This window comes from Styela clava, chromosome 6 (genome assembly GCF_964204865.1).
Source record: "Styela clava chromosome 6, kaStyClav1.hap1.2, whole genome shotgun sequence".
NCBI lineage: Eukaryota > Metazoa > Chordata > Ascidiacea > Stolidobranchia > Styelidae > Styela > Styela clava.
The window spans coordinates 22522023-22540210 of NC_135255.1; the positions used below are offsets into that span (position 1 = coordinate 22522023).

Consider the following 18188-nt stretch of genomic DNA (forward strand, 5'->3'; position numbering starts at 1 on the left):
TTCGAAGACATTTAAATTATATATCTTTATTATTCTTAGTCTCCCTTTTATTTGATTATATTTTACTTGTGTAAGATTTTGTACGATACCGGTACCGAAACTTGAAATACTGGTACGGACTACGGTAGGTACCGGTACCTGGTACGCGGTGTTTTTAATTGAAATACATAAATATGACTGAGAAAAGATAAGTGGTTGATGGATACAAATACCGGTAAATAAAAACTACATACAAAAATAGCGGTACTGAAACATAAAATCAGGGAACCAAACAAAACTTCAAGTACCGTCTGACCGTAAGGTTTAAAGACTGAACCCAATCTGCAAATTCAATAAAAACTGAAATATTTTTGTATTTACAGTTCAGCAGTCTCCCACTGTTCTTAATGAGGGCTATAACTGATTTAATTCAAGATAAATTCTAATAAGAAAATGGATGCAGTTCGGGAAATACTTGAATTAGATGACTCTGATCCAGAATCACCAGACCAACCTTCAACTTCTCATGACAGAGAAGATCCCACAACATCTCAAAATACTTCGCAAGCACTAGTTTTACCTGGCACAAGTCAAGCTTTAGATCTAAATCTGGCTCGAGGTCTGGATTTACTGATGAAAGAACCCAAAAAGCATGTAACTGTGATAGCAGCCAAAACTGTAACTTTTACTCAAAAGCAAGGTCAGTGAATCATTTTATGTATTTATCTTGAATGTCCTACTCACTGAAAGATCAATGTCTTATTGTATTTTTTTTTATTTTCCAGGGGATACTATAAAGGCGGGTAACTATTTTTCAAAAAGTTCTGATATCTCATTCGAACAAGCTGATAACAACAGAGAACCTGAAGAGTCTTCATCCGGGGAAGGTTCTTCTTCTGCAAATCCAGAACGAACTAACCCAATCCCAGGTTTGTTCTATATTACAAAAATATAATTCAAATCCTCAGGAAGATTTATTTTCAAGGCTACTTTACAATTCTTAACCTAAACACAGGTTCAGTATTTATGTACAAACAAAATTGTTTATAGGGTAAGAATTCCATGTGAATCAACCGCTACTACATAGATTCTAGTCTGTACTAGTTTGCTTAGATGTTAGAAACAATTATGTTACTTACTGTTGGAAGTGAGGATTTCTCAGTATTTATATTACTGTATTTTTTTTTGTGTTGTATAATTCCTAAATAATGAAAAATAATGACATAAAATTTGTTATACAGCACCTGCTAGTTGAATTTATTAATTAACTCTTTTGTTCGATTGAGCATTCATATATATGTTTATTGAATTACTGAATGTTTCTTTCAATTCATAGTAAGATATGACTTTTATGGGGTATTTGCTACTATTATTAGAAAGACTTGTCAGTATGCTACCTGCGTGAGGTATTGGATGTAAACCTGAGGTCTTTAACCTGCACACCAATAATTTTAGATTCAACACTCCATTCTATCAATATTATGTTTCATCTTCCTGGTTGGAATGAAATATTTGTGTATTTTGTATTTAAGATTCAATCTCTTTGGGCAATTCACTCTATATGCTTCATGGTCAACCTATTTCCAAATATGGAAATGTTTATAAAGGAGTGAAGGTTTTTGGAACTTCTGGTCGAGGTGATATCGCCGTTAAATCCTTGAAGTATAGTGAGGAAAATGAGAGGGAAGCAAGAATTCTCGTTAAACTCAGTCCTCACCAGAACATTTCCAACATTATCGACTCTGGGATTTATCGCCTTGGCCCTGTCAAGCATATCTTCATAGCAATGGAACTATGTGGCCCCGAAACTCTGACTAGCTTTATAAAAAATACTTTACGAACCCAATATATCAAGATGCTACTCGAGCAACAACTTGTAAATGGCATTGCTTACATCCATAGAAACAATGTCATACATCGCGATTTAAAACCTGATAATATCTTGGTATCAGAACATGGAATGCAATTAAAAGTAATAGATTTTGGATTAGGCAAAGAAATGAAACCCGGTCATTCTGTCACCAAAGCGAGCGCTTTAGGCATTGGTACAGATGGTTGGAGAGCCCCAGAGACATACAGTGACAATGTCATATCCAAACAAGCCGACGTATTTTCACTGGCCCTTGTGATACATTTCATTGAAACTGATGGGAGTCACCCATTTGGTGATAACCCTGTTGGATGGAGTTACCTTATAATGCAAAATCAAGGATGTGACCTGAGCAAACTTGGAAGTGAGATGAGGGATTTAGTCGGCTGGATGCTTCGTCGAATTCCAAGAGAGCGACCTACTTTGGATCAAATCCAACAGCATAAATGCTTTGGTAGGGAACTGGTTTGTCCATTTCCGAATCTAGGTGCGTTTTCTTTCATTAAACATATGCTGTTTTATAATTATAAACAAAAAAAAAATTTTAATATTAGATCGTAGTTTGTGTTCATTTTTGCCTTCAACACTAGAATACAAATATAAAAGATGAAAGGGCTCTTCAATAAATCTATTATACATTGTCACATGATTGTATTATGTATTTATTAGGCTTCGACCAACCTCAGACAGTGGAAAAACTCAAACAACAGAAAGATGAAGCAGAGAAAGAAAAGCAAGAATTAGAGAAGATGATGCGTCAACAATCACAAGAGATGGAAGAAACGAAGAAAGAAAATAAGGAATTGAAAGAAAAGATAAAAGGTAGCAAAATATATTTGTGGTAGCTTGATAATGCTTGGGCTGTAACACAATGCAGGTTTATCACTGTAAAATTAATGACAGGGCTTTCAAGCCAAAGTCATTGAAAAACTAAAATTTTACAAAGTTTACTGATACAAACGTTGTTGTATAGATACCTTTAAATAAAGTAATGAGAGTGCGCAATTTCTATATCAGGGGAATAGCCACCCAACTAAAAATTGCAGCGTAATACTTCAAAAAATTACCAAGCTCTAATTTCAAAATCTTGCAAAATGTTGACTGCCCTTTGAATGACATGACTTCGGTTATAAACAGAAACTTAAATGTTATATCCGTGGCTCGGCGGAGTCCCATAAGCGCTCCTGAGTTAGTGTAACAATATTCTGATGAGCAGTGTTCACTATAAGCTCACATTTTTGCGAAAATTGCAAGGCACTTTCACAGTTTTTAGAGCAATTTTTTCGTTTTTGAAGGGATAAATTTTGAAGCTAACCAATAGTTTGCGTGCTAATATAAAATTACTGAATTAGCTGCATGCAGCCCTCGCATTAATGGCAAAATTCTTGTTTATAATATGTCACCTCAACTCGCCTCGAGTTCCCGGTATATATGATTCAAAAGTAATGAGATTAAAACCAAAATTCAATAATATAATGTATTTGGGTGTTTGTGTAGCGGTTGAAGCTTTAGGCTTAACTGTTGTCATTGCGGTTTACACCTTTACATCCCATCGCCATCTTACCCAGGGTGTAATAGATTGCGGAGGCAATGCCGCTCTTTCCAAATAATAGTAGCTCCTTATATATTGGTGACTGCTTGTACAGCACTTTGTTCAGAACGAAAGGCATAGATGAGTGTCATATAAAAAATTCAATACTGCTCAAATCCAAAAGCCCTAGGAAAAATGTAATATCCGATTTAAGCTAGAATTGTTATGAGGGCTTAGTGCAGGCCTGCACAACTCAAATTACCACGAGGGCCGCAATCATAAATTTGAAGGCACGGCGGGTCGCAAACTTTGCCCTAAATAAGAAATTTAAGTTTCATAGACTGCTAGTAAAAAATAATGGGGTTATTAATAGGTTGCTAATATGCACTAATGGGTGTGAGATTGTATACCGCTATTGTTTTAAGCGTGATTCAGTCTGAAAACTGAGATATCTGAATCAGGGATTCCCAAACGGGGGTCGAGCGATGAATTTTAGGGGTCGCGAAGGGCACACTAATTTCACACAAAGTTCGATATTAATTGAAACTAGTGCAAAACATAAATCAGAGAATGATCAGAGGATCAGAGCAGATCAGGATATGATCAGAGAAGCGTCGCGCTTGCATAACAATGCCGGCTTTGATTGTTAGACCCAAGAAGTGACGTGTTTCCAAATCACCCGCGAGCCGCACAGAAGTATCTAGTGGGCCGTATGTTGTGCAGGCCTGGCTTAGGGTTTTGCAGATTCGAAAATTCGAATTTTTTTATTTTTATTTATTATATGCCCAATCAATTTATTTTATGCATAATTAGAATCCCTGTCCTATGCTAATTTCTTTTTACTAAAATAAATTTTCAATTAACAGAATTTCCGTCCTCAAGTAAAGTTGCTTCATCAGGCCTAGGAATCATCCATCAACAACCACCTGATGGAAGAATGTCAGTGAAAACGTTGGATCAATCGCTGCCAGGATATGGAGAGTTGTACACTTTTGTCATCACCTACTCTTTCCCTGCTGAAAGTCTGAATGTGAGTCATGTGATGAATTCAGTTGGTTGAATATTAAATTATGTATTTACTGGAACCAAGATTCTTGTTAATTTGTTATATTAATTGACATAGAGTCTATGTTTTAACAATAAATCTTGCAAAATACAATTTTCCTGGTCCCCAAATAGCGATTGAATCCTAATTACACGTTTTTTATTATATTGTTCACTTAGAACAGCAATCTGCACAAGCAACCGCTAATACATAAGAAGGTAGTATTTTTCGGAAGGACTGTAATTTTTCGTTTCGGCATTCCCCACTCTTGTTATTACTTCATGGACAAGGCAGTGAGTGGGCTTGGGTCTTGAACTCGACCATTTTACATTATGATCCAACATAGCTAAATCCAATGCTATAACCACAAGGCCATCACAACACCATAGTACAGCGGTTCCCAAACTATGGGTCGTGACCCACTGGTGGATCGCAAAAGGAATCTTGGTGGGTCGTGAAAAGATGTAAAAAGCTTTGATTAATTATACTGGTTATTAGGATCGGTGGCGATTCGAATACATAAATCTTCAAAAAAACAAAAATTAAATTTAAATTCTAATTCTTGAAAGTTTCCTCTTTACAAAGGAACAAAAATTTGCTACACAAAGAATGACCATGTGGCTTTTTTACACATAGCAGTTTTGTACACTGTACAGCACTTCTTACCGTGTTTCCCCAAAATTTAGACTGGATTTAGATTTATTTTCTTTTGAAAAATAACACTATGAGTTCATTTATCAAATATAAAATTACATTGTAGAAAATCACGAGATTTTTACTGAACATTTTATAAAAACCGACATCCATTGTTTTTATTTGTATTTCCTATACAAAAATCAAGTGACAAATATCATAATTGTGATTGTGACATCACACAATCTCGAATAGTGGTGTGAACTTCACCCTACCTCAAGTCATTGAACCTTTCCTCTCCCACACATTTTAAATTTATTTTGAGGGTAGGGTTTAAATAAAATCATTTTTAAAATTCAAATTAAGTCTTATTTTCAGGCCAGGTCTTATTTTCGAAGAAACACAGTAATTTTGCGATGATTAGCCATTGCTGTGTTCTTTGTTATGTCATAAAAAGTTAAATGGGTCGCCATAAGCTGTGGTAATAAATAGTGGGTCCCAACTCTAAAAAGTTTGGGAAACACTGCCATAGTACCTAGATCACCCAGAAATATTCTTTGTTCCCAGGAATCATTTTTTCATGTTGGTTCGATAGCCCTTGCAAAATTTACCTTTACAAGTGCTGGTGAATAGACTACATTCATAATTGTTTATATTTCATAGAGAAAAATCTTGATTTTAGGGTTTCAATTTTAAATTTGTATCATGAGGCATTTGACGACTGAAGAAAACCAAAATCTGACATTGCAAAAATCAATCCAATCAGTGTTTTTCTCAGTTATTCTGCAATACTGAATTTTCACAAATTTTTCAGAGATTTTCACGGACTCGTGTTGGACATGACACAATTTAAAATATATTTCATATTGGAAAATAACATTCCAGGAAGTATTTGAAAAAGTAATTTATTCCATTTTGGCAATAATTGGTGCAAAGATGAAAATTTATCCTAAATGTGATGTTTTATATGACTATACCAAACGCCTAAAAAGTCAATTTTCCATATGAAATTTATTCTATGACACTTTTGTCATGTTTTTTTATTTCAAACAAGGCTATGTATGAGCAGCCACTGATACGCAAGGCACTACTATTTATTGTAGTACTGAAATCTTCCTGGTTGCATTGTCACCTAATTTATCATACACTCCTACTTATATCATTATACACTGAGTAATGTGCTTGAATCCAAGATTTTTAACCAGTGATGTCAACGTAGTTTGGCTACTTCTCTCAATGTAAATAAATTGGCAAGCAATGCCAACCAAGCCTTGTTCAGTGTGAGCATTTAAAAACATCCCATTAAAAATTATCGAATATTTTGCAACTGTTTGCTTCGTAGGAATCATCAAATTTATTCGAAACAATCTTGAGTTGCAGAGATTTTTGTTTAAAGCTTAATATATGACAAGGTGTTTATAACAGTTTTAAAAAATTATCAGAGATGGAAGTTGAATAACTTATTATGTTTATATTTGCAGGGTGTTTCATATGAGGCGAAGGAATTCACCGAATATTTGCCTGCAGTGGGCTACTTTAAAAACATGCTCACGAAAGCTTTCAATGCAGGATTGCTCTTCAAGATTCAGATAATTGGAAGCAGCAGAGGAGAGATAATATGGAATGATGAAATTCCTCATAAGACTAACAAATATGGAGGTCCAGAAAAGTAAGTTGTTTAGTCGAATAATCTCAAATCTGCAAATATGTTACATAAATAGACTGGTAATTCAAGTAAGTTATCTCAAGTACAGATGTAATGAAAGTTAAGTTCAAATAAATTTGAGATTCGAGATTTTTGAAAAATATGAATTGCAAAAATTAAGATCATCCAAAGCAATATTTTTTTTAAACTGACCTTCTGTGCAAAGTTAAAAAAATGAATTTTAACATGAAAAGTCATGATTTTGTGTCAAGAACTATTTTGAAAAATATTTATAAATCAAAGAAAGGCATCTTTGGGTTACTATTTTGATCCCATAACCTTCCATCTAGCTTGTAGAATTCGTAACCACAGATATCATGTCACCATAAATAGCACATTTTTATCATTCGTTTCTTGGTTTTGAACAACATCTGATTTTTCATATCTGCTTTTTATATGCCTTTAAGCAGCCACTACTATAGAATTTCAGTTGATATGTCTTCCAGTTGTAATATTAGTACAGTGGTTTCCAACCTTTTTTGGCTCGCGACCCCCTTTGGTGGTTTACAAATACCTCGCGACCCCCTGCCTCACTTTCTATACTTATCAATAAAATAAGCGGCAAAGTGAAGGCGCAGTTCTTATCACTTCATGGCAGCACCTGCTCCTGTCACGACCGAACCAATGGCTCTTGCAGTGGTTATGGTGCTATTACGGGTCCTGCCTCACTTTTTATACTTATCAATAAAAAAAGCGGCAAAGTGGAGGCGCAGTTCTTACCACTTCATGGCAGCTCCTGTCACGACCGAACCAATGGCTCTTGCCGTGGTTATGGATCTATTACGGGTATATTCACAAAGTTGTGTACCAGATTCTAGTTTAACGTGCGGAATTATATCTACCTAAACCTGAAACCTAACCCCAAATCCATCTAAACTGTATCCATAAGAAAAATGTTCCACTTACCCAATATTTATCGCCATTTCACCCGCCTTTAATTCTCAATTTGCTGCAGTGGTAACGTCTACTCGCCATTGGTTTGTGGCAGCTAAAAAGTCAGTCGCCATGGGTTTGGCCATAACGACCATGGTTTTGAAACCCTGCCATGGTTTTGCAGCTTCATACGCCACAAAATGCTTGAAATTGCACTTGGCAAAGTGAATATTGTCTAATTTAATTTTTCATATATCTGCAGTTTTACTGAATGTGACGGCTGGCATTGAAACCGCGTAGTATGTCAAATCAGAAGTAACTCTCATGGGCCTGGGATGATCTGGATACGTTTTTTTATTTCTGATAATTAATGACCAGGAATTGTCATGATATTGCCAAAATGTAGGGATGTATGTAACTGACGGTAATTTTCTAGTGACAATTGAAATCAACCAATGGTATTCGGGCCTAAATCTTCTACAACATGACTGTAACCAACGACCAGCTGTTGTTTACTAGGTTTTTTGTTGCCCTCTCTGTCATTGGGATCAGTATTGCCCAATTTTACAATTATTTGATCCATATTTCAGTAACGACTAATTTTTTTGCTTCTCCGTTTCAATGTTTCATTGAGCATCCAACTTGATATAAATTATGGTTTCACTGCTTATTCTTATAATTCTAGTTGACATTCTTTATACATATCAACATATCTAAATCTCACTGCTAATTTAAGCATTCCTTAGTACTAAGGAGTCAAATATTTGTAACTCTTTAGAGTTTCATTATTGAGCATCAGATTCACTGCGGTTTGATAGAAATCAGAATCCTATGCAACTACCATTATCTTTTATGCAATTTAATCTATTTCAGCAATGGATATCCTGATGATGGCCATAGCAAAAAACTTCGTGAAGCATTGATGGCGAAATTAAAGTTAGCAGGAATCAGATTATAACAAGAACAATGGACATTGTACACAAACAGTATTATATTAAAAACTCGTTCATTATATTGATACTGTAGGACATTTTAGCAGTAAAGGATAATAGAGACCACCAGTGTTAACTCTAAGCAAATTATGAGTGCGAAAGTGCTTCGCAGTCGAAAAAAAAAAGTGCGAAAGTGCTTTTGCCGATTTTAACAAGTTAGGTGCCCTAGCCTTTCATATAACCCATTTAAAACGGCATAGATACTCAAAAAAGCGATCCACCGGTTAACATTATGAATTAAAGAGAAGCCTTTTCGTTAACCGAGTTCCCTTTAAGCGAATTCATGTTTAATTAAAACAAGCGAATTCATCGGCAACGAAATGACATCTGCTAACACCTGCCGGGACAAAACTTTCATGCAATGTATCAAGGCGTCAGTTGCTTAGTCGCGTAAACAGCAAAGACTTTCACATTTGTTACTCATTCCACCTAACAGACACGAGGCAGGCTGGAAACCATATTAGTTACAGGGTGGATCGTTTGTACAAATCCCCTCCAACCCCCCCCCCCCCCCCAAATATAAATAGCAATCAACTAATTAGGGTTAGGTGCGCTGGAAATTCAACTTTTCGATTTATCCCTAAACCTAATCTGATAATTATTAATTTGTGATTTTGAACCACTTTGAAAGTCGCCACCCGCTGTTTTAAAAGATAAGTTAACCTACGTTCCCTCCGAAATATTACGCAGGATACTCCCCTGTTTTATGAGATAGGTTGACCTACTTTCCTTTCAAACCTTTTTCTCCGAAATATTACACAAGATCACTTTGAAAATCCTCCTGTTTCGTGAGCTAGTGTGACCTAATTTCTCATTTACATTTATATTATACTATTTCAGAGCTTACCCAAAGACAAGTAATTTTGAAATGTCGACATGCCTTGGTTTGGTGCGAGTTAGTTTAAATCGGGCAGAAAACTTCATATATTGGCAAAATGTTTAGTAATGTCATGTACTTTCAGCATTCATAAATAGCACTTTGTAATGCTGCTGACCTAGTATCAAATATTCGCATCACAACGCCACTTGCGAGGTTTCCATATATTTCAATTACACTAATAGGAACGATGACACCAAAGAGTTTTCTTTTGCGAAGGTACACTAAATATAACCAGGGTGATTCTTGAGAAAAACATTTATAAAAAAAAACGAATGATATGATAGTGGATCCCAAATAATTTTGAGAGTGTCTCGAAATACCAATCCATTTGATAAATAATTTTCATTCGACCACATGAACGCTGATATCCTGAAAATTAATGTTGAAAGAGAATTACGCACTCTCAGGTATCGGACATCCAGTCGCGATATTCAATCGTTCATATGCACAAATCTCACATTAATAGTAATTGCTACCCAAGTTTGTAAAGTTTAGAAACCAACAAACAGAAAATAACCTAAAACACAATTAAAATTTAGTCAGCAATAAATTTGTCGCCAAGACGATGCCATACAAAACAAAAAAACTGCCGTTGTTTTTTAAGCAGAATGTAAAAAAAATTATAATTAATAAACGGGAGTTACGACGAATCGTGTGTATTAAACTTCCCTGGTAAGTATTTTGGTAAGTACTATTATTATTGTACTTATACACACACCTGTTGGAGTATTTCGGACAATTTCGAATGTAAAATAAATGAAAACCCGACATATAATAAAGACGCACGCAAAAGTAAAATGAACATTTATTGAAAAAGTTATTATTTAAGAAAGACAACATGATCGTACAATTCCGCCAAAACCTCGATGTTCGCAAGTGAAATAATAAATAAATACTTCCCTGTATTCGATCAATTAACTTTAGCGTATCGTTGTTCTGCCAACAAACAGCCGGGTGCAAAATATTTCCGTCCTGTGATATGCTCACAAATATTCTCGATATTAATATCATACCCTCGCGTATGTACTTTCTATTAGCTCTTTAGTGATCCCTTCAATCCTTGGCCAAGTCATGTTTCGAATATGTGAACATTTTATTCGACCATACGTGGCCGGCGGGATGTTAAAATTGTAAACAAGAGAGAGGTAAAATCAATCGCGAATTTCGTTATAACGGCTCGTTTACGAATTGTTGCGCCTGTTGTCGAAAATGATTACATTTGTTGTATTTTGAGGCATTTAAGCAGTAATAATTAGGGCATGACATCATCAAAATCGTCAAGTGAGATCTTGAAATTGCAAATTCCGTAAATAAAATTGTGAATTATTTGGTAACGAATTCAGCTTTAATGACCGTCGGGGTATTGTTTTGTTGAATATTATTATTAATGTGAGAGCGCCAAAAACATACAGTCCATACCGATGCGACTGCAATTTATATGGTCGCAATTGGTCTGGCGCGTTTATTAATAGTGTAAAATAAATTAAACGAATATCAGTTATAACCAAGCCTGTCAGCGTGTTTATTTTCTGTTGGCAGGAATCGTAAAATACCATCTTGAGACAAATTCACTTCTATTATTAAATCTTAATTTTCAGTTATTATCGTTATACAAATAACGTGTGGCAACTTTTTAATTTATCGTCGACCAAAAAACCGCCCCACACTCGTCCAAACGTGTGTCGAGCTTGAACGACAGGAACAGATTCATCGACGACCTTAATTAGGGAAAATATGTATTTTATTGGGAATGCAAAATAAATGTAACAAAACGCATTTTTTGTGATATAACTTTGTATTTTCGGAAACGGGTTGCCGTGAAAGGTAAAATTTGATCTAAATTAATCGCAAAAATGTTTTATTTTAAATGTAACAAAACACATTTTCGCGATATAACTTTGTATTTTCGAAAACGAGGCGTCACGAAAATTATTAATCTAATGTTTTATCTATCGTTTAACTAACGTCTGGAACACATCATTTTCGGGGAGAACTCTAGCCCGCGAAATGTCATTTAATTTAAAATAGAGAATGTTTCACGCATTTCAAAACGGAAAATCACCAGTAAGTGGACAGGGATTCAACCCTCCGGATTCAGTATTCTATATCCCCCCGTGTCAGAACTTCCTGAAGAATGGAACAAAGAACCCGTCAAACCGCCGCGGAAGAAGGGGAGTATTTTTTGCGCTAATAATTAGGGCGTGACAATATCAAAATCGTCAAGAAACTGGTGAATTTGCAAATTCCATAAATAAAATTGTGAATTGCTCTGGTAACATTTTAGCTATAATTATCGCCGGGGTATTGTTTTGTTGAAAACACGTTGAAACTTGAGGGAATTAGTTACAATTAGCGCCTGACCTCTATTAGGCACTCGAGCACTCGAAAAAAAGCACTCCAGCCCAATCTTTTTAGCATTAAGTCGCATACGTAAAATATCCTGTAAAAGAAGTGCTGTTCATTAACGTCATCTCGTCTTATGACCACGCAGAAATGCCTTTATTGCCGAATTATTCAATCTCTATTTTAAATCAACATTCAGGATTGGCACAATTTCAGATTTGCGAAGTTTATCACCATAGAAATACATGAGAAAGTTAATTATCGTCTTAATAAATATCTGCATCACGGTATGGACAATAATATTACCATTCGCATAAAATTGGGACGGTAAATTTACAAATCTTGATAGGTAATATTAAAGCCAACGCAAATGTTAATTTGAGTCCTCAATGTCTTCAACAGCTGTTGCCGATGTGAACGAACGGGTAAACCCGAAATATAAAACTTCGATGTCCGCCGACCCACAAGAATTCATATTTGTAAAAAAGAGAGGGCGGGAATATAGATTACCCAAAACCTGGATATCGCCGCCAAAACGATCGGTGACAAGAACAATTAGCGATTACAACGGTATTAACCAGTAAAAAGGCTTTGTTGCCGATTTTTTAATGTTTCCACCACGTTTATTCGGTACTCCTTAAAAATATTCGATTCAAAAAAATATTGAATTTTGCCCACCCGTCCTCGCATATCAATGAGAAATAGTTGTGTAAATATCGCAAAATTACGGAAAATGCCACTCCTTTCAACATTGTGATTACATTAAAATGGCACTTAATGGTATTTTGTGAATTTGGTGATTTTGCAAATCTGTGACATGCTGCTAAAAGTTTCGTCTGATTTGAAAATCGTGCAGTTTGGTCACAATTCATCCAAAGTGACTATAACACATAACACTTTTATAGTCATTTTGAATTCATCGATAACATTGATAGTCACATGACCAATTTTCAAAGAAACACACTGCATATTATTCCAACATCTGGTTTCAATCACCCGAGAGCGTTTTTTGCCGGAGAAGTGGTGTGCTTGTATAATAATCATATTACAAACAAGAATTTTGCGGTTAATGCAAAAGCTTTATCTCCTATGTCTGCATCTCATAGGTTAGAATTCCGGTAAATATCGTTATGATATGCAGAATTGAGTTACAAAAGTACTAGTATGTTACTTATTTGTCAACTTAATACTCGAAAATATTTGTTAACTTTGAATTTTTATTCCATTCAAAATCGGAAAAAAGTGCTATTTCTCTTCAAAATCGGAAAAAAGTGCTATTTCGCAGTCCCTAAAAAAAGTTGCGAAAGTGCTTCGCAATTTTCGCAAAAAAGTGCGCTAATAGTGAACACTGGAGACCACTCACTGAATATTAGGAGGTTCCATGAACTGCAATTCAGTCTTTCATGTTTGAAAACAACTTTATTCTGTTAATTGGAGAATCATAAAGAATTGTATTTGGCAATGATTATGCAAATACGGCTGAATCTTCAACAAACCAACATTTTCTATTTTTATAAACTTTGTCAAATTTTCTCTTTTTCCTTGTAATGTTAATCAATTCCAGGGTAATTATGCATGTACATTTAGTATTTGCTTACATACTTTTTATTCTTATCTATTGTATAATATTTCATTTAAATTTCTTCAATCTCTCTATTCAACCAATTTCATAATGTAATTTTCGTGTGCTATAGCACTTGTTATTTTTTTCTGACACATTCGTCGATGTTACACAAACTATGGAGTCGAAATAAAAACCTAAATTCCATATTTACTGCTTCTTCAGAATTACTTTTCTCAAAGTTCACATATTTTAATTTGCAGTATGTCCAATTTTGTCTTCACTATTTATCCGATCTGTTTTATCTTTCTTTTACAATTATGCAAAGAGAAAATGAAAATTTTAATACTTCTCCAAGTAATATAAGTGAAACAAAAGAGGCTCTTTGCAAGGTACCACATTGCTATGCAGCAATTATGCAAAGGGAAAAGGGATTTTCCAATACTTTTCCATGTAATTTAAACTAAAGAGGCTCTTTACTCGCTCTTTGCAAGCAGCCACTCAAGGTACATTTGCTTTTATTTTTAACATATCACCCATTTGTTTTGCGGGTTTAGAGAGTTGCAATAAAAACTTATTGGTACTCAACCAAGATGGCCAACACCAGAACGTAGTATGTGTACCATATCATATTTTAGTTCTATTAAGAGTTCGGGGACTAGCCAAGTGACTCTCGTAGTATTTGTACCTGAAATTATGGCTTAATCTGGTACACATACTACGTTCCGGTGTCCGCCATAATGGTTCACATACTTGGAGTGCCACCTTATTTATATAGTGAGCAGTCTATCATCGGCCTGGTGGCCAATCTAAATATGAAAGAGATTAAATGAGCAAATGTATCATAAACTTGGCGGAGGAAACTATAACTAATCACAGAATATACGACCATATTAGCGTTCATTAGCTTTTTCTATGTTTTATTCTGTAATAATATATTCTATAATTATTCTGCCAGGATATGCAATTCAAATGTTCCACTGATTATATTTATGTGATATTTTCATGCACCTTTTTTGGCCATGATTGGAGTGAGTTTATTGTTTAAGATGTGTATATGACTTTATTTTGCATAGAGAGAGATTCATAATCCTTTTTCCAATCACTTATTGTTTTAATTTTTTATCATGGTTCAGCAATATACATTGATTTTTACATTTCTTGCTATATTTTACTATCGATTTTATTTCAGTGTTGTTGACTATATAATTCAAATATGCAATTTTTCAAAGAAATGCACTTTATATATACCAGCACTCATAATTATTTTATTTATTCCATTCATTTGAATCTTTATGTTACGAGTCACTTCTACATAGTACGTGGATAAATCTGTTATGTGTCATAGGTCGATTTATCAACTCTGTCTACCTTTAGTAGATTAAGTAATTCTGGATATTAGAATTTTTCAAGATTATAATGTTAATTTCCTGTATGTTTTTTTCAATTTTTTTTATAGTAATTCATACAATTCCTATGAGTTTTAATTCTAAAAAGCTAAAGTTTATTCATAATACTAAACTTAATACTACTTATGCAATCACAGTTCACAGTTTTAAAGCAATTTTATGCATAATGTACCCTTTTCATCAGAAATTTACATTACTTATTTTAAGTATTTAATTATTACTACCTAATTGTCCCTAATTTGCCATGTATGGTGTGTATTTTAGTTTGGTAGTTTTTGAAATATTGTTTATTTGAGTTCATTTTTTCTGTAGAAATTAATTGTCATTATCAACTGTAATATGGGTGCAAATTTTGTTTTATAAATATCAGTCATTGTGATTCACTAAATCCTAGTTAGAGCTGTGTTTTCCATCTCCGCTGTAGCATTTTATATACATTTCTGTATCTGTGTCAATAATTTCCTCATGATACTTGATGCCTATTAATAATTTCTGATATGCAATTGAATTACCTTCAAATGAATCTAATTTGTACTTTGTTTTCGAAAGTATTTGTAAGATAAATTTACATTTCGTCATATATTCCCGTCAAAAAGGATTCAGTTTCTTTGTAGTGGTGAAAAGTAGGGTTCTTTTTATGAAAAAGATTAAAATACTGCGTATAATTGGATTTATTTGATTTGAAAAGCTTGGACAGAATTCAAAACCCGAAAAATATACAAAAACTATCCTCATTATCTAATGTTACTGATTTTGAGGTCAATTTTTGTGATTTAATAAAAATAAATTTGTTTTTTTTAAAAACTTTTTTGAGTCTTGCATTATACATGCACACAATTAATTATTTTTATTTTCTAGCATTTTTCAATATGATTGTCATTTGTCTCCTTGATGCATTAATTTTATATATGGTGTTTGGATTTTCTTCCCTAGCAAATCAGATAGAAAGAAACTGGGCCTACAGTTTATGCTTCTTAGTCTATCTTATATTTATCCATAGTGTGATGGTGGGTGCGAGCTCCAGAAGTGTGTGTACCAATACGGAGGTCACTAATTTTGCTCGCTCACTTTACATCAAGTTGTGTAAAGGGACTGAAGCTTATAGGCAGGGGAATATTTACTTGCTAACACAGACAATCCTCGAACTGGTTATAGAACTAAAAAAAGGAAAATCTGAATAAAATTATGGCACCCTAACTTGGTGCACATATTAAGGGAGTTACCGGTTGGTGTGGCATTAGTTATAAATTGAATTGGTCTTTGACGCAAAGTCTCTAACATTATGGATATATATAATACTATGCCCATACCAACATGCTTTCCACACTAAGCAAATATCCAGAATTTGATGTGTATATCAAGCATATATGCCTTGCCTACTTGCTATGTATAATCTACTAATAGGTTCAAATCACTAATTTTTATGCTGACTGTACTGTAGTGAGTGTTTGACAAAATATAGTTTAGAATTATCACCAAAATGTTTTCTCATTATTATGAACGAATGCTGGTTGTTGTAATAGTGCCCTTTGATTTTTCATGAAACACCCAAGAAGGCGAGGTTAATCTGCCTTCCTGAATTTTATCACTAGACAATCGCCCTATCACTGGCTTTGTAGCATGCTGGTCGTTTTCAGGTCTAACGAAATCGCCTCCGTCGCAAATACGCGCAACTGTGTTAGACGGTCATTTTAGATATTTATTTTGTTATTTCAATATGATTAGAATTCATTTTGAAGTTACAGTTGAAGCAAATTCTATTGCAGTGTTTCCCAACTTATGGGTTGCTAACCAGAACCGGGTCGCCTGAAAAGTTATTTGGGCCTCTTGTTTTTTCAACAAGAGCTCAAAAATTATTAGATTTATTTTAATTAATTTTATTGTTTATTTGGCGTTGAAGTTTTGCTTAATAGTAATTGAATGTGTGGAAAATATCATAGCGTGAATACTTAGCAGCATCTATTTGCTTAAGAAAAGCCACGCTACGATTTCAAAAACTCGTTGATGGCAAACACGCGCAGCGCAGTTTTCCCACTTGGACGGTAATTTCTGAGAAAATTGATGTTATAAAAGAATGATCGTTTTATAATAGTCATTTAATTTTAGGCATAAAAGCACCCCATGCCGTTTAGTATTTGAGCATATCCTGGGTCGCAGGATTTTCCAAATTTTTTTTTAAAAAAAATTGTGTCGCTTGAAAGACAGAAAGACAAACATATCTGAGTCGCTTGAAAAAAAGATTGGTAAACGCTGCTTTACATGACTCCCAAAAATATGATAAAAGCAGTACGATAATTTTCATTAACCTCCAATTTAGTCTCGATCACCTCGCTCACAAACAAAATACTTTGCTCACCGATGACGATTAGGAGAGATACGTGAATGTGTTTGGAATTGTTATACTTGAAGAGACGACTGCTTTTACGGCTTAGAAAGGTCTATAAAAATTTTATTTGAGGCGATAAAATATCCTGAACGTTTCAAGGTTGTTCTCGGCGAACACGGCCACACAAAAACTTAGGTCAGGGGTCGGCAACCTACGGCCGATCCGGCCCGTGACGCTTCCCTGAATTATGGTAACAAAACAGCTGTTTTGACGATTATATTTTTTACGTTACGCAATTCATTGTGAGTCGCGTGTAGACTAAATTATATTATAATCTAAGAAGTATAAAATTCACAATCACTCGTTTAATGAGCCTATAATTCAATTATAATTAGACAAATGGCAACAAAACGTAGTAAAGTTGATGCTAAGTGCAAAGGGTTCAATGGCGCCAAAAATGCGATGCAATGAGGAAATAAATCTATATTCTATTAGAGCAGCGTTTCCCAACCTTTTTTGGTCGCGGACTATTTTCTCACCGGCGAAAACCTTTGCGGACTCAAAGTGCGTTCACTGCAACCGTGCTCTGTGTAAAGAAGCAATAAAACCAAACACAACAGAAATTTAACGAATTTCAAAATCGGAAATTCGCCGCAATTACGCGTTCGTTAGAAGAGCCGACTTTTCTGGTGTATAATGGAATTTTCTGTCGCACAGTATTCAATCCATGACAATGACGAGAATTTAAAATGTCTTTCTATTATAATTTAATTGTGTTCATCATGGTAACTCGCGGTTGCGTCGACTTACGACAAGATGAAAGCACTACTTTTTAAAATCCCATTGCCATCTGCGAACATAATAATGAGAGAATATATTGCCTGATTATATTCAGCTTTGATACATATTTTTTGCGTTCTTGTGAATTTGTTATCGCTGTCAGAAAAAAATCATACTGTCTGCTATAAATTTCCAGAATGTACAACTTAATTTAGTACTTATTAAAAATATATTTAAAGTATATATATTAGTAAATCGAAA

The 18188-nt window shown here is 34.5% G+C and overlaps 1 protein-coding gene across 1 annotated transcript; it reads left to right on the top strand.

The window, feature by feature from the left end:
- Window positions 1-368: 368 nt before the first annotated feature.
- On the top strand, window positions 369-13894 carry LOC144424378 (uncharacterized). Its single transcript, XM_078113650.1, has 7 exons — window positions 369-679; window positions 765-908; window positions 1512-2336; window positions 2519-2671; window positions 4247-4410; window positions 6540-6727; window positions 8510-13894. Exons 1-7 carry the CDS (start codon window positions 433-435, stop codon window positions 8592-8594), a joined length of 1806 nt encoding a protein of 601 aa, XP_077969776.1. The 5' UTR covers window positions 369-432; the 3' UTR covers window positions 8595-13894.
- Window positions 13895-18188: the final 4294 nt, after the last annotated feature.

What these genes read in the sequence shown, in the direction of transcription:
- LOC144424378 (XM_078113650.1), top strand. Translation starts at nt 433, where the DNA reads ATGGATGCAGTTCGGGAAATACTTGAATTAGATGACTCTGATCCAGAA. An exon ending in AACTTTTACTCAAAAGCAAG is followed by an intron (nt 680 to 764) that starts GTCAGTGAATCA and finishes TTTATTTTCCAG; the next exon opens with GGGATACTATAAAGGCGGGT. An exon ending in ACGAACTAACCCAATCCCAG is followed by an intron (nt 909 to 1,511) that starts GTTTGTTCTATA and finishes TTTGTATTTAAG; the next exon opens with ATTCAATCTCTTTGGGCAAT.